Source organism: Leucopleurus acutus (genome assembly GCF_964270905.1).
Source record: "Leucopleurus acutus genome assembly, chromosome: 1".
Lineage (NCBI taxonomy): Eukaryota > Metazoa > Chordata > Mammalia > Artiodactyla > Delphinidae > Leucopleurus > Leucopleurus acutus.
Window position 1 is genome coordinate 24,927,063 of NC_139142.1, and position 26,385 is coordinate 24,953,447.

The following is a 26,385-nucleotide window of genomic DNA, read 5'->3' on the forward strand; positions in this document are numbered from 1 at the left end:
AAAAACCCACAGAAGAATTAGCTAATTAAATTAAGTGCTGGGATTCAAACCCGAGAACTTCCCGGGAGGCAAGGGTAGAGAGGGTGCCACCTGTCCAGAAGAGGGAACCCGCTCTTGAGACCTGGTCCCAGGTCCAAAGGTCGCTTCAGAAAACCCCCTTGACACCCGCGGGCCGTTTTATTCCATCCCGTCATTGGACAGGTAGGAGCCTGGGGTCCGCCTCCTCCTTCTCCAGATTGGTCAGCAGTCCTCAGGCTCACGACACTCCTGCGCGCCCCGCCTGGTCTCCAGCTCCCGGGCCCAGCCTACGGCGATCCGCTGCTTCGTGGGGGAGTGGGTCCCGCCCCCATGTGACGGCCCGGCAGGGAATTGGCGGCGGCGTGCAGCCATTTCCGGTTTCGGGGAGGTTGGAGGGGTGCGGAGGGTTGCGGAGGGGGACTTGGAGCCGCTGCCGCCTCGGCCGCCGCTTACGGATCCTGCCTTGCGCCTAGTGCTGCCGGGACGATGCGGACGGAGCCCGGAGGGTGCTGCTGCCGTCGCCCGGTGCGGGCGAACGACTGCGTGGCGAACGGGGAGGTGCGCAACGGGTACGTGAGGATCAGCGCCGCTACTGCCGCCGCCGCTGCCGGCCAGGTACTGTGGGACCAGGCGGCCGGGCCGTGCTGGGGGCGGTGGGCCGGGACCTCGCGGGCTGGCGCCCTTGCGGAGAGGCGGCGGGGCCGGGCGGGGTCGCGGTGACTGTCCGCGGGGCCGGGCGCGGCTCAGGTGTGCTGGTGGCAGTGTCCGGGCACTGACTGGGCCTGCCCCGGGCCGGAAGGCTCAAGGGCGGCGCTGGGGCTCCCCAGTCTCTCCGTGCCTGAGGTCTTCCTCACCTCTCCCCGGAGGTTGGGCTCTACTTCCTCTACCCTATCCCGCCAGAAGTGGGGTCTGCCCCCCAGGAGAGGCAGGGAGTGCCCCCTCGGACCCCAGGAGGATTCCCCCGAGCCTCCCTCCTGTGGCCTTCGGGTGGTTGCTTCCTCCTAGAGCTCTGAAGCTCTCCAGGGAAAACCACATTTAGGATCCTCAGGAGGCAAAGCAAGTTAGGAGGTGGTACCAGGCGGAAACACCCAGTCTTTTCCTACCACGTACCTACCCCCGTCTACAAGTAAGGCCTTGGACCACAAGTCTGGCAGTGAACCCGGTCCAGAGCCTAAAAAGCGTTACGGTCTTGGCCCGAGGTGAGACCCCCATCTCGGGCTCCAGGTTGAGTTAGGTGGTCCTGCTGACCCCTTGAGCAGGAGTGCTATCTCACAAGGGGATGGTTTAGCCTGGTGGTGACATGTGATGAGTCTGTACTAATTCACCAAGGCTGAATCACCAACCCAGTCCAGGCAGTTCTGAAATATTTTGAAAAGTTCTGAATTCAAGGCAGTAATTATTATCAAGCTTCACGTTCTCTGGACTGACAGCTATTATGCTGAAATGTGTTTTTAACGATGAGCTGGTTAAAAAGATGCAAGGTCAGTGTTGGTGGAAGAGAGTGTCGAGACGTCTGCAGTTGACTTTGGTACTTATAAATCTCTTTAAGAAGTTAAGGAAATCCTTTTTTTTTTTTTTTCGCAAATAGTCCGTTCCCCACGGCAGGAAATGTGACTGTTGTAATTTGGCATTACCATAAATATCTGGCAGCCTTCTCCCCCAGGCAGTAGATAGGAGAGACAGGCCTGTTACTGTTTGGTGTGAAACAGAAAGTAAAGCGTTTCTCCGGGTCAGGTTGAGATATTAAGACCACAAGAGTTGGGGGGAAATACATAAAAGAGACTTGACCTCCCCTGAAGTTGTAAGGTGTAAGGCAACATAATATACAGATTCAAAAAATTTGTTTTCATTTTTGAAGAAATAATTGTGTGAGACAGGAAGTGATAAGAATCAGCTCATTGTAAGCCATGGAAGAAGTTGCTTTCCCAGCAGTGTAAATGGCTAATAAGACAAAATTGTTGTATAAATTGTAAAAGGGAAACCTCGTGGTGGGAGTTAGAAAATACATTGCAGGCCAAGGAGTGCGTTATGATTTTTAAGAGGGAGAAGGAAATCAAGAGCAAGGCGTCCACACGATAGAGGTGCTTTGTGTTTACGTGCTCTTTTCATTTAACACACGTATGTTCTGAGTTAGTAGTAAATCAGATTTCTCCCTCCCATAATCCTGAACAGTTTAGCATTGGTGGGCATGACATTTCTTCAGAGATTGCTGACTGATAAGATGAAGAAATATCAAGTTGCTAGCATGAAATTTAAAAATCTGTATAACTGGAAAATCTGCCTGACTTTTTCTAACACATGTTAGTGAAAAAATTCACTCAAGCCACAATGGTGGCATTTGGAAGAATGGTCTGGTGGAATGCCCTAAAGAATGTTTAGGGGTGCAGTATCCCTTCTAGAAAACAATTTCTCAGGAGTCTTTTTAAAACAAAGACTTTAGGTTTGTAGCTTTTACACTAATAAGAGGACTATTGTCTGTGGGGTGTTTTTTTCCCCCGTTTCTTTTTCCTTAAGCAAAAGAAACTTCATAAGAGCAAGAGTATCTTTAAAATATTTTTTAAAGTTATTTTTGTTTCGATTAAAGTGATGTGCTAGTGCTCCAAGCCCTGTGTATTTTTCCCCAGTTTCTGGGGGAAATATTGCCAATTATGCCGTAAAAATACACATAAGATGTCAAGTGCACAGGCGTGTGTCTTGCCTTTTCTAAAATAGAGTGTAACAGGGTTTTTTTTGTTTTTAATAAACTTATTTATTTTTGGCTGCGTTGGGTCTTGGTTGCTGCACACAAGACAGAATTCTCTAGTTATGGCGAGCAGGGGCTACTCTTTGTTACCGTGCGCGGGCTTCTTATTGCCGTGGCTTCTCTTGTTGTGGAGCACCGGCTCTAGGCGGGCGGGCTTCAGTAGTTGTGGCTTGCGGGCTCTAGAGCGCAGGCTCGGTAGTTGTGGCACATGGGCTTAGTTGCTCTGTGGCATGTGGGATCTTCCTGGACCCATGTCCCCTGCACTGGCAGGCAGATTCTTAACCACTGTGCCACCAGGGAAGCCCTGTAACAGGGTTTTTAAACCCAGGATATAAGTTCATTTCCTCACATATACCACCATTTGTCTTTTAACGAACAGAAGAGAAGTTAGAAACTTCTAAGATCCCTCTACTCTCTCAGGAGTCTATATGCTTGCCTCTTTGTTGGATTTGGGTTTAGAGTTTGAGTAAATAGCTCCTGTGGTAGAAAGGATGTTATGAAACAATCAGACGTTACTGTTTGGTTTTGTTTTCTGGGTTTTTTTTTTTTCCAAATTTTGTGTGTGTGTGTGTGGTAAAATACACATAACATAAAATTTACCATCTTAACCATTGTTTTTCTTTCTTTTTTTTTTTTTTTTTTGCGGTACGCGGGCCTCTCACTGCTGGGGCCCCTCCCGCCGCGGAGCACAGGCTCCGGACGCGCAGGCTTAGTGGCCATGGCCCACGGGCCCAGCCGCTCCGCGGCATGTGGGATCTTCCCGGACCGGGGCACGAACCTGCGTCCCCTGCATCGTCAGGCGGACTCTCAACCACTGCTCCACTAGGGAAGCCCCATCTTAACCATTTTTAAGTGTATAATTCAGTGGAATTAAATACATTCATAATGCTGTGCAGCCATCAACACCATCCATCTCCGTAACTCTTTTCATCATGTAAAACTGAAACTCTGTACCCGTTAAACAGTATCTCTGCATTCTCCCCTCCTCCCAGTCCCTGGCAACTACCATTCTGCTTTCTGTCTCTAGGAATTTGACTACCGTAAGTACCTCATATAAGTAAAAGTACTTGTCTTTTTGTGACTGACTTTATTTCCTTTAGCATAACATCCTCACGGTTCATGCATGTTGTAGCATGTATCAGAATTTGCCTCCTTTTTAAGGCTGAATAATATTCCATTGTATGTATATACCACATTTTGCTTAGCCATTCATGTGTCAGTGCACACTTAGGTTGCTTCCCTGTTTCAGTTGTTGTGAATAATGACACTATCAACATGGATGTACAAATATCTCTTAGACCATGAATTCTTTTGGGTATATACCTAGCAGTGGAACTGCTGGATCATGTGGTAATTGTATTTTTAATTTTTTGAGGTAACACCGTACTGTTTACACAGTGGCTGTACCATTTTACATTTCCATCAGTAGTGCACAAGGGTTCCAGTTTCTCTACAGTCTCACCAACAATTGTTCTTTTCTTTTTTTTTGATAGTAGCTGTGAGATTATAGGGACAAAAAATATATGTATATAACTTCCTCTGCTGCTGGCATAGAGCTCCTAAAACCTGTGTAGTTTCCTAAGTGATAAGAGCACTAGGAGCATCTTTTGTCCTAACGTTTCGTCTTTGACCTCCAGTTTCTGACACAGAGCTCCTACATCCCTTGACATTTCCTAGACAATAGAAACATCTTTAGTTCTAATGAGCTGACTCTTGGTGGGCTCCTGGATGGGGTCACCAGAAAGACCAAGCCATGAATAGAAGCATGGATTTCTCAGCCCCACCTCCCAATTCTCCAGAGAGGGGAGAGAGGCTGGAAATGGAGTTAATGATCAATCATGCCTGCATGATGAAGCCTCCATAAAAGTCCCCAAAGTACTGGGTTTAGAGAGCTTCTGGGCTGCTGACAACGTGGAGATGCTGGGAGAGTGGCACAGCTGGAAGCTCCGTGACCCTCCCCACTTTCCCTGCCCTACATATCTCTTCCATGTGGGTGTTCATCTGGATCCTTTATAATAAACTGGTAAACAGTAAGTAAACAATTTTTCTGAGTTCTGTGAGCTGCTCTACGAAGAGAGAGTCCCAGGAATCTCTGGTTGGTCAGAAGCACAGGTGACAACCTGGACTTGAGATTGGCATCTGAAGTTGAGGTGGAGACAGTCTTGTGGGACTGAGCCCTTACCTGTGGGATCTGCCGCTATCTCCAGGTAGATAGCGATAGAAGTAAGTTAAATTGTAGGACACCTACACTTGAAACTAACACCACGTTGTAAATTAACTATATACTTCAATTTTTAAAAAAAGGAAAAAACAATGTAGGACACCCAGCTGATGTCACAGTATTGCTTAGTGGTGTGTACCCCCCACCCGCCAAACATCTGGTCAGAAGTGTTGGTGGCAAGGTAGTGTGAGAGTAAAGGAGAGACATCGCAGGAGAATTAGGTTTTTTCTTTACGGTAGCCATCCTTATGGGTGTAGACATTACTGTTTTTTAATGATGACGGTAGATAGAGTTTTCACAAGGAAGAGAAATGGTAGTTTTTCCTCCCTGCCATTCAGAGGAGTGAGAGAAGCGGGTCAGCCTTTCTTGAGGTAACAGGTGGCAATTAGTATTAAGGAAACAGAAAGAGAATCGGAAGCTTTGGCAGAATTAGAGCTAGAAGGAACCTTTAGGGGTTATGTAATTCATGCCCTTTTCTATTTGTAGGACTTTATTAAAGCTAATCTTGATAGATGATTCTATCCTATTTTTAAAGACCTCTAGAGGCTTTGCAGGAAATTTTCTCAGCAGCGATTTGGAGTATTCAGTCATCTTAATTACCAAGAGTTTATTACTGTGGGTTTAACATTTGATTAAATAAATGGCATATTTTGGTTGCACCTGAAATATAATACAGTTGGTTTCTACGTTTAAAGCCCCTTGTTAACATTACTTTCTTTTGGTCTTCCATTTCTTTAAAGAACTTTTGAGATTTGTTCACACATTTAACCTTCCTTAATTAGCTAACAAATATGGAAGAAAAAAATTATCTGCCTTGGAGAGAGTTTGGACCTAAGATTCTTCCCTTTAGGAATAGTTTTAATGAGATATTAGAAGGATGATAGCCTTCTAGCTGCCAGAATAAATAAGATTCTTAAGGAGGAATTGGGGTACAAGTTATGTTCTTATTTAAATGATAAGAAAAGTAGAAAGAACAAAGTGCTGGTTTTGCTTCTTATACTTAGAAGAAGGCAAATGAATAACTAATGAGAGGTGGTTTACTAAGTAGCTACTAGGCTTTTGTTTCCACTGAGAGGAAACATTACCTGGGAAAAGGAGAAGTTAGTTATGACAGAGGAACTGGAGGAGTAACTAGAATGGCCAGTATACCTGTTCAAGTTTTTCAGGGCCTGATGAGACATCCAAAGACCTCACAGCTTTGTAAAAATAATGCTGTTAACTGTTTACAACTCGTGGGACTAGATTTTTGTTTCAAATGCTTTTTGTTCCAAGGGGAAGAACATTTCAAGTCTTACTAGTTGGATGTGAAAGATTCCAGAGTCATTTGAGGTACTCAGGAATTCTCTTTAATAAAAATTCTTGGGAAATGAGACCCGTGTTTAATATATAAACCACTGTATTCTTAATATAGTATTTTAGAACTTGGATATTCAGGGAATGCAGACTTGCCCACTTTTTAAGGTTGGACTAGGTGCCCCAGAAACTTCATAGTGTTCTGAACGAGTAGTTAATTGGTTGAGATTCAATCAGATTCCATTTTTGAAAGAAAGAAGCAGTGTTTATTGGCAGAATAGGCAATTGAGAGGATGGGTAGAGGCTGTGTTTGCATTCTGAGTGGGTGTGTCTTATTTGATTAAATACATGGTTTGTGGCCTCAAAAGCCAGTTGCCTTCTGAATAGCTTCTAAGAAGGCTTCTATAATATAATTTGTAATTTGTGACCCATTAAACCCATTAAGCAAGTAAGCCTTTTGCTCTTGACTGATTTAAGCTCAGAAAATTTAGCTAAACATTTGTTGTCTTTAAGACTACCTTCAAGACCCATTATGAAGGTTAAGGTGGCAATTTTTCCTTTTGTTTTAAAATAACTTTTGCTTCTGATTGTAGAAAAAATACATGTATACTGTAAGACCCTAAAGGATTGAGATAACCCCTGTGTTGGTGGCTCATTTTTATTTATTTTTATTATTATTATTTTTTAAATTATTTATTTATTTATTTGGCTACACCAGGTCTTAGTTGCAGCACGCGGGATCTTTCATTGCTGCGCAAGGGCTCTTTGTTGGCGGCGCAGGGGCTTCTCTCTAGTTATGGTGCGCAGGCTCAGTAGTTGTGGTGTGCGGGTTTAGTTGCCCCACTGCGTGTGAGATCTTAGTTCCCCGACCAGGGATCGAACCTGCATCCCCTGCATTGGAAGGCAGATTCTTAACCAGTGGACCACCAGGGAAGTCCCAGCTTTCTGATAATTTCTAAGTACAGTGAAATATGCAGTTATACTGAGACTATGGTTGTGATCCAGCCTTACTCCAAATAATACATATTGAGGTCGGGGAAAATATTCAACAATTTTTGTGACTTGGAAAGCTTTAGAAACTACTGTACAGATGAAGTACTGACCTGTCAAATGTGGTGGTTTTGAATTATTCTAAATAAGCCTCTTGCTGCCTAATAAGTCAGTCCCTTCAGCAAACATCTGAGGTTTTACTGTTTGAATTGTGCCTGGTATGTAATAGGAACTCAGGAAATCTTAGTTGAAGGAATGAATGGGTGGTAGTTAAAGCCATGGGAATTGGTAAAGTAGATAGAAGAGGGCATTAAGCAAGAAGAGGAGGCACTAAGGATGTAATATTGGGGAATCAGTGTTCTTGCGAGAAGGCAAGCACAAACACACACCACTGCTGCAGAAGGTTGGTTGAGAAAGAACAGAAGTGTTGGCAAGTGGTGTGTGAAAGCCCAAGGAAATGGAGGGTGTTTCTTTTTTTTTTTTTTTAAAGAGAAATTATGTATTTAATTATTTATTTATTATTTATTTTTGGCTGTGTTGGGCCTTCATTGCTGTGCACAGTAGTTGTGGCACACAGGCTCAGTAGTTGTGGCTCAGGGGCTCTAGAGCGCAGACTCAGTAGTTGTGGCTCACAGGCTTAGTTGCTCCGTGGTATGTGGGCTCTTCCCAGACCAGGGCTCAAACCCATATCCCTTGCATTGGCAGGCAGATTCTTAACCGCTACGCCACCAGGGAAGCCCGAGGGTGTTTCTTTAAGCAGTGTAAGCAACATCTTGGTGGTCAGAAACCAAGAATAATAATGGTAATAGGTATCATTTACTGTGGCCAGGGCCTCTCCCAGCCTTTTAACCTATCTGATCTTCACAGGGCCCTTGGTAGGTGAATATTATCTCCATTTTACAAATAAGACTGAATTCCAAATCATTTAAATAACTGACCCAGTTAGGAAGTTAATAGAGCCTGGGTTGTATTCTTTATCTTATTCTATCACGTCACTGGATTTGGCAATTCAGAACTTACTGGTGATTTTTGAGGATTTTAAATTAGATATTAGGAATGACAATAGATTTCATCTCTTGAGAGTTGATTATAGAGGCTGATCTTTTCTTGGAATTTTACTGAAATGTACTAGCCTCTCACTACTGCCTACCACACATACTAGAGAAAATAGTTTGGAGCTTTATGCCCATCACACAAGCTGTGCCACACTCTGAACATATATATTTCCAGAAGTGTCGTCTTTTTCTTGGCAGGCAAATTTTGAAAAGTAGGGAGTCCACATTTTATCTTGCAATCAGGATAAGTTCCCGAATTTTTGTGGGTAAGTATCTCGTATGGAATGGACTAAGGAGTGCTTCCAAAGCCAGCTGTGAAAAAAACCTGTATTTTGACATTACCATATTCCTATTGAAAACTCAAAAATGCAGACCTCCAAGTATATATGCACTGCAGGATTTCAGTCAGTGTCATCCTGTGCACTCTGGGCAGTGATGTTCTGCACAGGAGTTATTATTTTCACTTGCCACTCACAGCTCTGTAGCACTTCCCTATCTCTAGATAAGCATCAAGGTATGACAGACGGATGTAATAGGAGATTTGCGTACCAGTGCAGTTCTGCCACAAATTCCACGTCTTTTTCTGAGCTCTGTTCCACTTCTAACATGTTCTAGGCCTGTAACACCGTGCCCTCCTCTCTGGCTTTGTAGTTGACATGAACTGGAAAGGGAACCCAGTTTGCATCAGTCTCCCTTCTCTGGGAATACTCCCTTATACCAGGGGTGGGTCCCTGGTGGTCACATCTGTGCAATATGACCGATTTCCTGGGTCATAACTGACTGGCACAGCAGTAGGCACCTATGCCAAAATGAACCCAACAACCCTCTCTCGTGGGGATTTAAAATTTCAGTGGGGAGAGTTTGCCCTTAAGTAGACTAGCACCTGTGTTACACTCTTTACAATAGTTCATATACTTGAAAGTTCTAAATTTTTTCGTTTTATAAAGAAGTATTTCTTGAAAATTTGCATATTTTCAATAAGATTTAAAATGAACAGATGTAGTGTTTCTCTTGTAAAGTCAACATACTTTACATACTATTTTATATGAAAATATAGGAGTTGGAAAAATACCATACTTGCAGAACATTAAATATGTTAATGTTTAAAGAAAATAAATTAATAAATTAAAATATGAAGAAAATATGAAGAAATATGAAATAAATGAAGAAATATGAAATATTTCTTAAATTATGAAGAAAATAAATTCAGTTGACCCTTGAACAACTCAGGTCTGAACTGCACCAGTTCACTTTTATGCAGATATTATTCAATAGTAAATACTACAGTACTGCACAGTCTGTGGTTGGTTGAATCCGTGGATGTGGAGGAACCTTGGATACGGAGGGCCAACTATAAATTATACTGAGATTAACTGCAGCATTGTTCAAGGGTCAGCTTTATCTCCTGAAATTCTATAACCTGGAGATAAATACTGTAACATTCTGATATATATCCTGCCATGTATTTATATATGTGTGTGTGTGTATATATATACATATAAATGTGTGTATGTGTGTGTGTATATATATATATATATAAATGTGAGAGGGAGTGGGTTACAATTTTACATAAAAGAGATCGTACTACATCTATTTTACAGTTTTTTTCTCTTAGTATCATGAATATAATCTATCATCAGTCAGTAGAGATAAACATCATTTTTTTACAATGTATTTTTAAAAACATTATTTACCTATTTATTTGGCTTTGTTGGGTCTTCGTTGCAGCATGCGGGATCCTTTGTTGCGGCACAGGCTTCTCTCTAGTTGTGGTGCACCGGCTCCAGAGTGTGCGGGCTCTCTAGTTGCAGCATGCAAGCTCAGTAGTTGTGGCATGGGCTTCGTTGCCCTGCGGCATGTGGGATCTTAGTTCCCCGACCAGGAATCGAACCCACGTCCCCCGCACTTGAAGGCGGATTTTTAACCACTGGACCACCAGGGAAGTCCCTACAATGTATTTTCTTTTTTTTAGTTGAATGAAAGATTCTGTAAATTCTACAGTGCTTTACAATTTTCAAAAGTTTCACACAGGGGAATTCCCTGGCAGTCCAATGGCTAAGACTCTGTGCTTTCACTGCTGAGGGCACGGGTTCAATTTTTGGTCTGGGAACTAAGATCCTGCAAACTGTGCAGCATGGCCAAAAAAAGAAAAAAGTTTCACACACATGATTTCATGTAATCCCATAATAACCCTTTTTCTCCTTACCCCTATATAGCCCCTCCCCCACAAACATCATTCTTTTAAAGGGTGCATAAATTCTATAGTACAGATACATAGCGTAATTTATTTAACCAATCCTCATGCATAATGTTTAGACTTTTCTCAGTATTTCTGATATATGAGCCCTTTGTACTTCTCTTAACACTTTTGGGTTTTTTTGTTAGGATAAATGCCTAGAAATGAGATTGCTCACTCAGAAGATGTGTGTGTTTGTGTGTGTGTGTGCACGCATGTGTATAAAATCAGAGTATCATTTTGTAAAATAAATTAAAGGAGGTTTAAAGATTAAAATTTTTTTTCTGATTTCTAAAATGCAGTGAACCACCACTTAAGTGATCCAAACCGTATCTTTTTTTAAATTTTTAATTTTATTTATTTATTTATTATTTTTTTTTTTTTTGCGGTACGTGGGCCTCTCACTGTTGTGGCCTCTCCCGTTGCGGAGCACAGGCTCCGGACGCGCAGGCTCAGCGGCCATGGCTCACGGGCCCAGCCGCTCAGCGGCATGTGGGATCTTCCCGGACCGGGGCACGAACCCGCGTCCCCTGCATCGGCAGGCGGACTCTCAACCACTGCGCCACCAGGGAAGCCCCAAACCGTATCTTTAAATGAATAAAACCACTATCTCAAAATATAATGTTACACAGAGTCAGCTTGGGTTCCTAAAATTCACAGGTGAAAATGTGTTAGAAGTGTCAGTTTCCTCAAATTGATCTTTAAGACAATGCAGTTCCAGTTAAAATCCTACCCTCCAAGTGTTTTTCTCTTCTCTTTTTCTCCCTCCCTCTTATTCTTTCTTGACAAATTGATTCTAAATGCATGTGCAAAAGCAAAGGGCCAAGAAGAGCCAAGGCAGTTTTGAAGAAAAATTAGATGGGAGTACTCATCTTTATTAGATAATAAGACTTGCCATAAAAATACAGTTATTTAGGCAGTAGATTTTGATCAGATAGTATATAAATGGAGCAGAATAGAAAACCCAGAAAGAGTACACTATGAATATGGAATTTGATAGATAAGGGTGGTGGCATTTCAAATCAGTGGGGAATGGATTGCCTTTTTATTAAGTGGTGCTGAGACAAGTAGTATGGAAAAAAAAATAGATCCCAACTTCACACCACTCTGTAAAAATCAGTCCTAGGTTGTTAGATATTCATATGTGAACATCAAAAAATATAAAGCTATAGCATATAAAAGAAAATGTTTATGACCTTAGCATATAGAGTGATTACCCTAATATCATCAAAGCACAACTTTTGCACACAATAGCATCAAAAAGAATTAAATGATTAGAAAAAATGCAATAGAAAAAGTGCAAGACTTGTACACTGAAAACTACAAAACATTTTGAAAGAAATCAAAAAAGATTTAAATAAATGCAAAGACATCCGATGTTCAGGGATTGAAAGACTTAATATTAAGATTAATCTACAAATTCAGTGCAACTCATTGAAATCCCAGTTGGTTTTTTTGGTGATATTTACAAGCTGATCCTAAAATTCATATGAAAATGTAAGGGACCCAGAATAGACCAAGTCTTGAAAAAGAAGAACAAAGTTGGAGATCAGTGGAATATAATTGAGAGTCCAGAAATAAACCCTTACATTTATGGTCAGTTGATTTTTTTTTACAAGAGTAGATAATTCAAGGGGGGGAAAGAATGACCTTTTTAAAAAAATGGTGTGGGGGGAACTGGACGTCCACATGTAAAAGGACTAGCTTGGATCCCTGCCTTATACCACATACAGAAAAATTACTCGAAATGGACCAAAGACCTAAATATAAGAGTTACAGCTATAAAATTCTTAGGAAAAAACATAGGTATAAACCTTTATAGACTTTGATCAGGCAGTGCTTTTTTGGCTATGACTCCAAAAGTATAAGCAACCAAAGAAAAAGTAGATAAATTGTACTAGATCAAAATTACAAGCTTGTATTTCAAAGGACACCATGAAGAAAGTGAAATGACAATCTACAGAATGAGAAAATGTTTGAAAATCATATAGCAGATAAAGAGACTTGTTATCTAGAATGTATAAAGCACTCTCATAACTCAACAATAAAAAGACAACCCAAGGAAGTTCCCTGACGATCCAGTGGTTAGGACTTGGCGCTTTCACTTCCGTGGCCTCAGTTCAATGCCTGGTCAGGGAACTAAGGTCCCACAAGCCGCCATGCAGCACGGCCAAAACAGAAAAAGACAACCCAGTGTTAAAATGGACAGAAGACTGTGATAGAAGTATCTGTTGGAGACCTCTGCTGTTCATGCTAAAGGATAATACCTTTATCGCCTCCCGTACAATTGTGGCTTTGTATGTAGGCAAAGGAAGCAGGTTATTTCCAGGGCAGCTAAGTTAATTAGTGTTAATTCTGGTTTCCTAAAAACAGACATTTTTTTAGCAGGGGAAACGAAACTCATATAATCATTTATCGCAATCCATGTATAGCTGATAATATGAATAGCAAAAATAGCTAATTATATGAAATAGCAAAAATGAGCACGAAGGTTGAGTTTAAAGTTAAATTCTAATTTTAAGCCACTGATAATTTTAAAACAATCAGATTAAGTTGTATTATCTCTGAAATAATTAAAAGAAAATTTGATTCATAGAAAATCTCAGGAATATGATTAAGAAATGGTAACAAATGGAAAATGTAGAGACTTGGATTCTCGTCCTGACTTTGAATCTAACTTTCTTGTGACTGGACAAATAGCTTAAATTTTCCTTGGTTTTGTCATTAGTAATGTGAAGAAGAAAAGTGAGACAACTTGAGAATTGCTTGTGATAGAAATGCTTCTCACTTTGTGTGCATTTTTCGTCCTCTGCATTTATATATAAATCCCTTTAGACAGTATCCCTTAAAATAGTTTCTTTATTCTTTTTTTTATTTGTTTTTTTGTTGCGGTATGTGGGCCTCTCACTGTTGTGGCCTCTCCCGTTGCGGAGCACAGGCTCCGGACGCACAGGCTCAGCGACCATGGCTTACGGGCCCAGCCGCTCTGTGGCATGTGGGATCTTCCCGGACCGGGGCACGAACCCGTGTCCCCTGCATCGGCAGGCGGACTCTCAACCACTGCGCCACCAGGGAAGCCCTCTTTATTCTTTTATCTCAAAAATCATGTTGATCTTTGCATGCTTTTTCTCTTAAAAAATGCAGAATTCTTGAAGACTTGAAAAAGGACTGTCTCTTATTTGTATGGTCAAATACCTTGTACAGATCTTGACATATAGATAGAAATGAAATATTTGTTGAATGAGTGAAAAGAATGAGATGATTATGATGATTTTGAGCTCTTTGGTAAAAAGGGGGCTCTGGGTTTCTAGGGGAGTCTTTGATGTCTGAAAATTATTCTTGCAGTTTTAGAAATGTTAAAAAAACTTTAACAGGAATCTACACTTCTGAGGACATGAAATTAAAGGGAGGGATCAAGGGATGAGAGATTTCCCAAGACTAGCAGTACTGAAATATAAGGTGACTGTACACTACTGTATACCGTGCCTTCTCTTTTTCAGTCATACTCCTATTTTCTCTCCCAGCCTCTTGGGAAAGCAGGATTTTTTGATTGATTGCTGGACACCGTGAGTAAAAGACCTGCAGAGGGCTTCCCTGGTGGCGCAGTGGTTGAGAGTCTGCCTGCCGATGCAGGGGACGCGGGTTCGTGCCCCGGTCTGGGAGGATCCCACATGCCGCAGAGCGGCTGGGCCCGTGAGCCATGGCCACTGAGCCTGTGTATCCGGAGCCTGTGCTCCGCAACGGGAGAGGCCACAGCAGTGAGAGGTCTGCGTACCGCAAAAAAACAAAACAAACAAAAAAAAAAACTGCAGAGATTAAAGTCAGTGTTATTTTTGCCTTTTGCTATTTTAGATATGGCAAGGGCCTGAGCGCCTCATCTAACCAGGGATTGAGCTGGGTGGGCTGGGCTGAGTTTTTTTTTTTTTTTTTAAATAAATTTATTTGTTTATTTTTGGCTGCGTTGGGTCTTCGTTGCTGTGCACGGGCTTTTTCTAGTTGTGGTGAGTGGGGGCTACTCTTCATTGCAGTGCGCGGGCTTCTCATTGCGGTGGCTTCTCTTGTTGTGGAGCACAGGCTCTAGGCACGCGGGCTTCGGTTGTTGTGGCACATGGGCTCAGTAGTTGTGGCTTGCAGGCTCTAGAGTGCAGGCTCAGTAGTTGTGGCACACGGGCTTAATTGCTCCATGGCATGTGTGATCTTCCCGGACCAGGGATTGAACCCGTGTCCCCTGCATTGGCAGGCGGATTCCTAACCACTGCATCACCAGGGAAGTCCTGGGCTGAGTTTCTAGGTAGATTCAGTTCGCTCTAGTGAGTACAGTGTCTCAAGGATGAGATCCATTGTGTGTTTGTGGTAGGTCCCTCCCTCTGGTATGACTTTACCTCTTAAGCATTGTAAGACTGTGGTTGATTTCAAGTCACCTTTCTAGTCCATCTCCCCAGCTTCTCCAGCACTTAGTAAACGCCCTATGCAGAAAACTGGTCACTTATCTGTGACTCTTCATACTAACCTATATAGCTGTTATAGACTCTGTTGGTTTTTCTTTCTCTTGGTAGAGTTTCTCTGCCTCTGGCAAGTCCAGTTATGATCAGTTCCTGTTCAAACTCTGCAAATACCACGAGGAGAGAAAATGACTTAGCAATTTCAGCTCACTAAGGAAAGGCTTTTCCCTCTTTGGAATTTTAGGTCATCTTGTTCTCTTTGCATGGAAAACAATTCTTCATTGTCTTTAAAACTACTTCTTGTTTTGAGTAATCTGTTTAGTTTTATGTAGTTTTTCTGTGAAAGTGATGGCTTGCCTCTACATATTACCTCCAACTTGGAAGCAGAAGTCTCAATATTGTTTTCTGATTTTTTTGTTTTTGTTGCTATAAATGTGACATTTAAATAAACAAGATGGAAATGATTTCTCTTTGTGAAGTCTGGAGATAGACAGGTAGTCCTGGGCAGGTAGGTTATGAGGTATCTTCTCTGTTGTCTTGCAGTCTTTGAGGATGTTGTCTTCAGTTAGCATCTTCAACCACATCTATGTTCTAGGCCACAGGCAGAAGGAAAGAGAAGTGAGGGAAAGCAGTTGCTGTTTTAAAGGATGTAATCCAGCCCTGGTACTCATCATTTCTATTCACTTCCTATTGGCCCTAATTCCTCACATGGTTACCTTTTGCTGCAAGAGAGATTGGGAATGTGGACTGTAGCTGGGTAGCCTTGTACCCAGCTAAAACTGAGAGTCTATTACCAATGGGAACTTACGGAGAATATATACAAGGGGCGAGTTAGCTGTCTCTTCCACAGTACGGTATGAGGAAAAGCTCTAACTAGGGGTTTGGTTTTTTTTTTCCTGAACAGTCAATTTTCTTAAAAAAATTTTTTTACATTTTATTTTTTTGGCTGCTTCGTATGGCTTCCAGGATCTTAGTTCCCTGACCAGGGATTGAACCCAGGCCCACGGCAGTGAAAGCGTGGAGTCCCAACCACTGGACCGCCAGGGAATTCCCTACATCTTAGTTTATTTATTTGCAAATTAAAGGTGCATTGAAAAATAAACTAATGAAGAGAAATGAGAGGTCCAGAGCAGGGGTATCCCAGGCTGGGAGCAGGCAAGCCTGGCCACCATCGAGCCTAGCCCTTGTCCGGCCGCAGCCAGGTCAGGTTGGGAGATAACCGTCAGCCACTCTGTCAGTACGAAAGCCTGAGTGGTGTCCTGGCAGGAGAGACTAGCCACCTCTGCCTCTCTCCCCAGCAGCCCCCAGCTTGGAGAGCAGTGTTTCCAGCAGGAGCTCAGAGTGGGATGCGGGCTGGCTCTGTGAGGTACTGCAAGTTGATGGCCAGGCTCCCTACAGAACCATCCAGTGCTGGGGCCTCTCCAGCTGGAAAGGAGGCTGATACCTCTCCCAGGTGTTAATACACTTTACAACTCTGTTCCCAAGCTCATTCATCTCTGATGATGTTCCTCTGTCCACCAAGCGATCACCAATCATTGCAGGAGAGAGAAAGAACAGTGGAAGCAGAGCAAGAAAGCTAGTCAACCACCCTTAGTGACTCTTGAGTTGGCTATTGACTTCCATGCCCTAGAAGACTGACCCCTTTTCTGTCTACTGTGTATGGTCTATACCCGACTCTTGTGCACCTGTATGTATGTTTATCCCTAATAGAGGAAGTTGTTGATTACACTGAGATGAATTAGCAGCCCCTCCCCCTGGGATCCCTACTCCTTCCCGCCTGCCCTTCTCTTCTTGGAGGCTGGTCCAAAGGGACACATAATATTGCGAGGGTCTGGGTGGCTCCAAATCCTCCAACACCAAATCATATACAGTGAACTGAGAAACTCCATTCATTACGACAGGATTAGTTAGAAAAAGGAGGGTAAAGTGAGGCAATAGGGGCACCTTCCAACAGCAGGATGTGATAGAGTGGTAGGATACTTGAGCCCAGAAAAAAGGTGTCTCCTTATTCTTCCCTCTTCCTCCAAAGAGACTGAGGTCAACTTACATAACTTATAAGATATGGAACTGTCCCAATTTCTCTGCTGTCCTGGGGTATCTTCTGGAAGCTGGCCTGGACCCTATGCTGTTTACCCACTTACTATAGCTTGGTAGCTGCCAAATCTCCTTGTGCATATGACAGACAGGGTCCACGTCAGATTCTCCCCTGCCCAGGCTCTTGTCTTCTACTGGGAGGTGTGTGTGTGCGTATGACAGACAGGGTCCACGTCGGATTCTCCCCCGCCCAGGCTCTTGTCTTCTACTGGGAGGTGTTTGTGTGCGTATGACAGACAGGGTCCACGTCGGATTCTCCCCCGCCCAGGCTCTTGTCTTCTACTGGGAGGGGTTTGTGTGCGTGTGACAGACAGGGTCCACGTCGGATTCTCCCCCGCCCAGGCTCTTGTCTTCTACTGGGAAGTGTTTGTGTGCGTATGACAGACAGGGTCCACGTCGGATTCTCCCCCGCTCAGGCTCTTGTCTTCTACTGGGAAGTGTTTGAACAGCATCTCCAGCTTGTCCTCTTATTTCACCATGATAAGCTTCAGGTACCGTCATCTCTGTGCCCTCAAACTATCAATGAGGCCTCTCACCTTGGACAGCAGATTATCCAGAACTGGCAGAATGCTCCAGCCACTGGTGATCTGACTGAAGGAGGAGACGCCAAAGAGGCTCTGGACAACACCCTGCTGGACACTTGTTCCACGCAGAGGAAGAGGTTGAGCCTATTCTCCAGCAAATATTGGGTTGGCCAGAAAGTTTGTTCAGGTTTTTCCATAAGATGTTATGAAAAACGAACGAACTTTTTGGCCAACCCAATATATATCCCCATTGTTTAGATGCTCGAACTGCCTGTGGTTCAGTGGTATTCTCAATGGGGAGACTTGGTTAATGGTAGGAGCTGAGGATAGAAGAAGACGTTGGTCTCAGCCATGTCCATGGAGGTAACTAGCTGTCGGACACAGGCACGGTCATCAGTAGTGACTTCAGCTCCAGGCTGCAGGACGTCACTCTTCAACAAAGAGTTCAGGTAAACTGGGAGTAGCTTCATGTACTCCAGAAGGATCAACTGTCCCACAGAGCAGGGGCTGGCACAGTTCTTTCTGTAACAGGCCAAGATCTGGGCACACTGAGTGATGAGAGTGTCACAAATAATTTTCACAGGGCTGTTCAGGAGGCCCTGGTATGCAGACTTGGCCATGTAGTTGATGAGCACGTCAGTCTCACAGTTTCAGTACAGATCAGCCAGCTGGATGCAGCAGTTGAGGGCCAGGTTGTGGATGCGGAGCCATCGCTGCCCTGCACAGCTGGTGTAGAGCAGGGCACACTGCAGGAGGGCTCCACTCTCTTCATTGAGCCGGTCGTTGTGCTTGAACTCCACAGTCACCGTCTCGTCCCCATCCAGCCCAGCCAGCTCCACGTCTTTTGTGTTGCTCATGTAGAAAGCCCCAAAGAAATCTACAGCACGGATACCAGTGCTTGTCGGGACCCTCTTTACAGCATCAAAGCCAGTGACCTTCTGTACATTCTGACCAGGTCACTAAGGAACCATTCCTGGTCATTCTCCACCTGAAAGCAAGCATATTTATAGACAGAGCCACCACTTAGCTGGGGTATGACAGAGAGCATGGCCACTTCCACATACTGGCTGGGGAAGAGGAAGAGGTCTACACAGCAGCTTTGGGCCACACACTCTTTGTCTGATAGGCACCTGTCTGAGGCTGTAACAGAGTCTCCTCCTTGTCTGTGTTGATCAACTTCCTGTCGTCTCTGTTCTTCAGTTTCCCTGGGACCTCTGCGATGGGCAGGGAGGTGTGGAACAGAAATAGCTTCCCTGCACACTCAGCAGCCTTCAGAGCCTCCACGCCAGCCTGGATAACAGGAGCAAATACTGTCTCCGTCTCCCTTGTGTCTGCAAATGTTTCTGGAATCTGATCCAATAAGCCGGTGATGACTGCCCGAGACTCATTGACGTTGACCAGGAAGCCATCCAGCAGTGGCACAAACATGTCACCCATATCAGATACAACCATCACCTGTGGCTGGGCCAATGAGCTCTTCACATTGTAGAAGCAGAGCACCTTACTATAGGTGACAAAGCCAACGTGAATTGCTGACTTTTCTTCTCTGCCCTCCCTAGGCAAAAAGTCTAACAGTGACTTGAGCTCCTCACAGAGGAGCCTAACAAGACCACTCCTGATGCCATTGTAGGAGACATCAGTCATGAAGATAAGGCAGGAGGGCTGGGGAACTTACTGTTCTTGCAGTCATCTACAGTGGCCAAGAATTCATAAGAGCCCAGGGATAGCTCAGGACGGTCATAAGCATCCACACATTTGCCAGTACGATCCGGATGTTGAAAATACTGGGGGGGAACATCATTGATACAGCTGCAAAAGCAGCACTGGAAACGCCTCCCTCCCTCAATGAACTGCATGAAGGGGCACATGTATGCTTTGCAGCGATTGCAGCACGAAGGACCAGGTTCCCCGTGGTCAGCGATATATGGTGAAGCCTCCTCTTGGGGCAGGCTTGCCAGCAGCTTGATGACAGCTGCCAGGGGCTCCTGAGCCTGCTAGACACTTCAGATGTGCAAGGGATATTATAGGATGTGCATCGAATATATCGGGGGCTTGCATTTCCTTGGTCTTTCACCAGGAAGTTGGTGTTGACTAAGGGTGCACCTGGCCCCATACACCAGTAACCATTGGCTCTGAACCCTGGTTGTTCCTGTCATCCTCAGCAACCTGAATAGGGCTCGGGATGGCATCAGGGTACAGGCGCTTAGGAGGCAATAGTTGAGGTGTTCCTGGCTGGCTGCCCAAAGTGTCTGCTCCTGGGTAGGGACTTCCATAATTGGGCTGAGGGCCCTGGGCTGGTCCAAAGGAACCATTTTGTTGCAACTGGTAGCCTGGCTGCTGGGAGGAATGCATAGGTGGTGGTGGTCCCGGGAGCCCAGTCATTTGGGTGCCAGAGGGCAGAGCTTGAGGAGGTGAGAACACATGGTTGGGCTCGCTCCCTGGGGGCCCCCCAAAACTCTGTGCAGGCAGGAGTGGACCAGTCATCAAAGGCATTCAAGGACCCCCTGAAGCTGGGGTATGAAGCTGGAGGCCTGTGGTGGGACAGATTGCTGGGAAGGCTGGGCCCCAGGATGACCCTGGGCCTGGCTAAGGGGAGAGGCCTGGCCCTGAGGGTAGGAGCCATGCAGACCGGTGTTAGGGAAACTTCCTGAGGTTGAGGCAAGTGGTGTTGGCGGACCATAGGCTTGACCCAGAGCGGGAGGTGCTGGGGCCACAGCACCACTGATCTGCATTCTGGCCAGCTGAGCAGTCACCTTTGTACTTGTCAGGGTAGGGCCGTAGGGCTGAAGCACAGCTGGCTGGCTGACCACGGGAGCCAGTGGGACTAATCCAAATGGCTGAGACCTAGGGAGCCTCTGCATCTGAACAGTGGAGCTTGGCCCATTCTGTACCTCTCCTTGGCCAAACTGGCCATATGCTGTCTGGCCACAAGGGCCCTGTGCTGTTGAGGCTGGAGGTGCCCCTGGAGAAGGTGGGACTCTTGAAACACCTGGGGGAGGGGTTTGCCCATAGCCTGGCACTGGGCCACTGGAGGCTCCACAGGGGGTGGGGCTGTGGGTCCTGGTTGCCCACCACAGCCAGATTGATGACACCCTGGGTGGACAGGCTGAGGCTCCCCAAATGGCAGCACAGGTGGGCCTGACTGACTTGGTTCCACCCGGCTCCAGATCCAGGTTCGACTTCATTCCTAATGTCAAGGCTCCCAGGCTCCACTTCCAGTTCCCTTGAAATCTTGTATTAAGGCTTCCCTGGTGGCGCAGTGGTTGAGAGTCCGCCTGCCGATGCAGGGGACATGGGTTCGTGCCCTGGTCCGGGAAGATCCCACATGCTGCGGAGCGGCTGGGCCCGTGAGCCATGGCTGCTGAGCCTGTGTGTCTGGAGCCTGTGTTCCGCAACGGGAGAGGCCACAACAGTGAGAGGCCCGCGTACCGCAAAAAAAAAAAAAATCTTAAATAGTCTATTACTTGCCCTTTAGTTTGTGATTTTTCTACTGTGAAAAGTTAATCTTGTTTAACGGTTATGAGCATATTCTCTGTAGTTAGATGAACTTAGCAGACAGATACTGTCTGAATTTTGATTTGAGGCATTTTATTGCCCTTTTTAAAAAAAATACTAGTTCTGACTTTTTTTCTCTTTTGGCTCTATCTTCATGGGTATTATTGAGAACCTGGGAAGAGGTTAGTTACAGCGGGCAATTAGAATCTGATGTCCCTTAATATAGGGAAGTAAGTACTTAGGATTTTGAACCAAGTATCCCTTATCCTAGATAAGACAGTCAACAATATTCCAAATGCACAAAATTGACAAAGTGGGGAGCCATTTTTTAAAATTTGCTAAAGACGTAAAAGTTTGCAGGCTATGCCAACATATAAAAACCTGTTCAGTAAGTGCAGAAAAGAAGTTCTAAGAATTTTAACTTAGAGTCTGTATCTGTTAAATTTCTTTCAGTTGATAGCAACTGACTCTAGCTAAACAAAAAGGTGATTTGTTGCAAGGATGATAGGTATACAACAAAAGAAAAGGAAAAAGTAGGGAGGAATTGATGAACAACTCAGAAAAGGTAAAATGGCAGGAAATAACACAGCGCTTGACACCTTGGCAACAGGAGTTTATGGACCTTTTCTCCAGGACGTTGGCAGTCCAGTGTCCTTCAGACTCCTTCCCCACTGAAATTTTAAATCCCCACGAGAGAGGGTTGTTGGGTTCATTTTGGCATAGGTGCCTACTGCTGTGCCAGTCAGTTATGACCCAGGAAGTCGGTCATATTGCACAGATGTGACCACCAGGGACCCACCCCTGGTATAAGGGAGTATTCCCAGAGAAGGGAGACTGATGCAAACTGGGTTGCCTTTCCAGTTCATGTCAACTACAAAGCCAGAGAGGAGGGCACGGTGTTACAGGCCTAGAACATGTTAGAGGTGGAATATAGCTCAGAAAAAGACGTGGAATTTGTGGCAGAACTGCACTGGTACGCAAATCTCCTATTACATCCGTCTGTCATACCTTGATGCTTATCTAGAGATAGGGAAGTGCTACAGAGCTGTGAGTGGCAAGTGAAAATAATAACTCCTGTGCAGAACATCACTGCCCAGAGTGCATAGGATGACACTGACTGAAATCCTGCAGTGCATATATACTTGGAGGTCTGCATTTTTGAGTTTTCAGTAGGAATATGGTAATGGCAAAATATAGGTTTTTTCACAGCTGGCTTTGGAAGCACTCCTTAGTCCATTCCATACGAGATACTTACCAACAGAAATTCGGGAACTTACCCTGATTGCAAGATAAAATGTGGACTCCCTACTTTTCAAAATTTGCCTGCCAAGAAAATGAAGACACTTCTAGAAATATATGTTCAGAGTGTGGCACAGCTTGTGTGATGGGCATAAAGCTCCAAACTATTTTCTCTAGTATGTGTGGTAGGCAGTAGTGAGAGGCTAGTACATTTCAGTAAAATTCCAATAAAGAACCATTTCAGCAGAACTTATTTTAAGGAACAACACAGCGTATCACTGGAAATGAATAGGGTTCATTTAAAGGAAAAGACATAACAGTCCTTTGATTGCTGATGCATAATGGGTGGTTCATATTGGACATTAATTTTTAAAATAATGTCCCAAGCTGTCTACCAGTTGGGCAGGTTCTGTTGTGATAGGCAGGTTCTGTCATCCTGCTGTCACATTAAGCGGGAATGTGTTTATTTGCTTTAAAAAATCACGCTTGTGTGATTTTGTATCTATGTCAGGAATGTAAGCTTCTGTTTTCCAATAATTACTTCCCCAAAATTGCATAGTTACTTTGTGTGCTTTCATGGGATTCTCGAAACCTCTGCTCAGGATTATTCCTTCTAAGTCATTTTACAGAGTAATGAAAACCCCCTTTTTTTTTCTTTTCTGAAACTAAAGAGAGAATACAATACATTTTCCAGGACTTTCTTTTGCTACAAAGGACACTCTTAGGACGATTAGCGGAATCTAAATAAAGTACGTATTAGTATTCTAGCAATTTCCTGATTTTGATAATTGTTCTATAGTTATGTAAAAGATAAAAGTTATGTATCTTTGTTTTTAGAAATATGCACTGAAGTATCAAAAGACAAAGGTACAGTATAACTGCAACTGACTCACAAATGGTTCATGAAGAAATTCTCCATCATTCTGTCTCTCTCTCTACACACACACACACACACACACACACACTCACACTTATTTTTTCCTGAACCAATTGAGGGTAGGATATGTGCATTATGTCTCTTTACCTCTGTCTTAGTTCAGGCTGCTATAACAAAATACCATAGATGGGGTGGCTTAAACAACAGATATTTATTTCTCACGATTCTGGAGGCTGGTAAGTCCAAGATCAGAGGTGCTGGCAGGTTCAGTTCTTTGCGAGGACCCTCTTCCTGGCTTGTAGACAGCCACTTTCTCATAGTATGCTCACATGGCCTTTCCTCAGTGGAGATCTCTGCCTTCTCTTCTTATTAGAGCACTAATCACATCGAGAGGGTCCCACCCTCATCACCTAAACATAATTATCTCCCAAAGGCCCAACCTTCAAATACCTTCACACTGGGGGTTTAGGGCTTTAACATATGAATGGGGTTAGAGACACAAACACTCAGCCTCTAACATTCTGCCCATGGCCCTCCTAAAAGTCATGTTTTATGGTGTGTGCTTAGTCGACTTTAAAAAAATTTCTTCCTTTGCCTTTTTTTTTTCCTTCTTCATTTTCTAGAAAAAATATTACTGTTCAGGCAAATGTGTCTTGGTATTCATTGGTGTTCTTAAACTTCTCTTGAATAATAATACAGAGTGTCACACTCTTGTCTGCTTAGTGTGAAATTTTTTGACCTGGAGGGAGTGATATGCTAATATTTTTCTTGATTGCCTTGTCGACAGTGTAATTCTCAAGTTAGAGTGACTGAAAGGCCTCTTAAGAGCCCTCTTGCATGGTGAATCCGGAATATGAAATATTCTGTAAGGGTTTGTAGCCTGTGTTTGTTTAGAGTGAACTTGATCTCCAGTCCAGTTGAGACTAGAAGGTATCAGATATGGGTTCTAGAAATGTTCTAATATTAATTGTATAATCATCATAAGTTAACCCCTTCTATGACAGAGCAAAGAGCATAATGTGTATTTTCATTTACAAATACTTGTTGAGCTCCTATAAGGTGCCACTTTCTGTAATACTAATAGTAATAAAAGGAAACGTTATTATTTTTCCTTTTTTTTGGCCAGTCCACGCAGCTTGCAGGATCTTAGTTCCCCAACCAGGGATCAAACCTATGCCCTTGGCAGTGAAAGCTCGGAGTCTAACCACTGGACTGCCAGGGAATTCCCAAAAGGAAACATCATTGAGTACTTATTATTTGTTAGCACTTAATAAATACTATCCTGAGTGCTAGTTGTGCAGTGAACAAAATAAGCCTGGTGCTTTCCCTTATAGAATATTATACACGTATAAGATGGTAATACCATTATTTTTATTTGAATCATGTCAGAGATAGCATTTAGCATCTGCATTTGAAGATCAAGTAATTTTGTTTTCTCTAAGACTTTCACCTATCAGAAGTTTGCATGTCAGTTGGTCTGTCCATTCTGACTCTGTGAATGATCATAGTGAACTGTGCTTTGAGGCCACATTGTAAAAGTTACTTCATAGTTGGATCTCAGTTCCTTAAAATGCATTTAATTTTATTAAGTGAGGCTATGATAGAATCACACAATATTTAAAAGCAAACTAATGATTTAACTTTCTCCTTCCTAGTCAGTCCAACCAACTGTATAAATATACTTGGTCTTGCTGGTTTGGGTGTGTCTGAAATAAAGGTAGATCAAGAGATCCACCCACAGCATTCCTGGCATATAAATCTGCCACACATTTGTTAGAGACTTAGGAGCTCTGAAAATTGCCTTACTTTTTACTAGTATGTTCAGTTGAGAGAAAATAGTGTAAACAATTTCAGAGTTACAGTGAGTTGGGTACTGGTGTGTTCTTATGGCAAAGTATTTTTAGATATAGTTTTTTAAAAAGATAATCAGGGGCTTCCCTGGAGGCGCAGTGGTTAAGAATCCGCCTGCCAGTGCAGGGGACATGGGTTCAAGCCCTGGTCCGGGAAAATCCCACATGCCACAGAGCAGCTAAGCCCACGTAGCACAACTACTGAGCCTGCACCCTAGAGCCCGTGAGCCACAACTACTGAGCCCACGTGCCACAGCTACTGAAGCCCGCATGCTTAGAGCCCGCGCTCCGCAACAAGAGAAGCCACCGCGATGAGAAGGCTGCACGCCGCAGGGAAGACCCAATGCAGCCCAAAATAAATAAATAAAATAAATAAATTTATTAAAAAACAAGATAATCAGAATGTTCTTTTTCTTGTGTTTTAAGTGCTCTTGATTTTGCTTTTTCCAGGTTAATTGCTTGCTTACATGTTATTACTAATTTTTAAACAATTTTCTATATTCAGATATTGGTTCATTTTTAGCTATTCTGTTCTAAACACATTATAACTTTGCTCCTGCATGAAAGTTTAAGCAGTAAATGTTAGCACAGAATTCCACCACTGGGGAAGAGATTGATGAAGACCTAAGCCAGTTTTATGAATAGTTTTCAGAGGTTCTTTAGGCCATCAAATTGAATCATTACCAGCAGATTTCATGTATCATGCCTATCCAAATGTCTTTCCTTTGTCAAATACAGTAATTTGTTTCCAAACTGTTCTAACTTGTAGCATTCTAGTAGCTTTCCCAAACTAATATTTAGCTCTTCGATCAGTTGCCTGAGAGGCCAAGAAAGAATCTTTTATTCCTTTCGAATTCTTAACTCTAGTACAGTGCTCAGAAGAAAATATGTTCCTGGTAAATTGTGATTGACCATCCTCACAGCAATCTGTTGTTTCAGAGTTAAGATTAAAGTTGACGCAGAAACTACTTTAGTGGAATTTTTCTGTAAAACAACATTTCCATTAAAATTGACCAAAGAGTAAACAGCTTTCAGCTATGAGATCAAAGTACAGTACCTTGGTGTTTGTATGTTAAAATTTGGATATCCCTGAAGAGGAAACTAGGGATAATCTTATGTTTGGAAAAGGTCACTTGGTCAAGATGAAGGAGGACAGAATGATTTCAGGACTGTTAGTGATCACTCTTAACAGTTTTTCCCCTTGTGTTGGATTTCACTTTCTTCCTGCGTTATACAGTGCTGGATCACTTAATGTAAGCATTTTATTTTTGTGAATAATTTATTTGTATTACCACTGACAACAAAGCT

At 43.5% G+C, this 26,385-nt stretch overlaps 1 protein-coding gene and 1 pseudogene across 2 annotated transcripts in view; one reads left to right on the forward strand and one right to left on the reverse strand.

Annotated features, from left to right (window-relative positions):
• Nucleotides 1-425: 425 nt before the first annotated feature.
• Nucleotides 426-26,385, forward strand: part of SPTLC2 (serine palmitoyltransferase long chain base subunit 2) — a 110,808-nt gene continuing 84,848 nt past the window's right edge. The window contains exon 1 of the mRNA XM_082832584.1: nt 426-633. Within this exon, the coding sequence (XP_082688710.1) occupies nt 505-633 (129 nt within the window). The 5' untranslated portion in view covers nt 426-504. The remainder of the gene's footprint in view (nt 634-26,385) is intronic.
• LOC309960197 (protein transport protein Sec24C-like) lies at nt 17,316-23,272 on the reverse strand (annotated as a pseudogene). The gene is made up of 4 exons: nt 23,244-23,272; nt 20,370-20,777; nt 17,851-20,073; nt 17,316-17,793 (listed from the first exon to the last, which is right to left on the reverse strand). The product of its transcript is annotated as a protein transport protein Sec24C-like (transcript).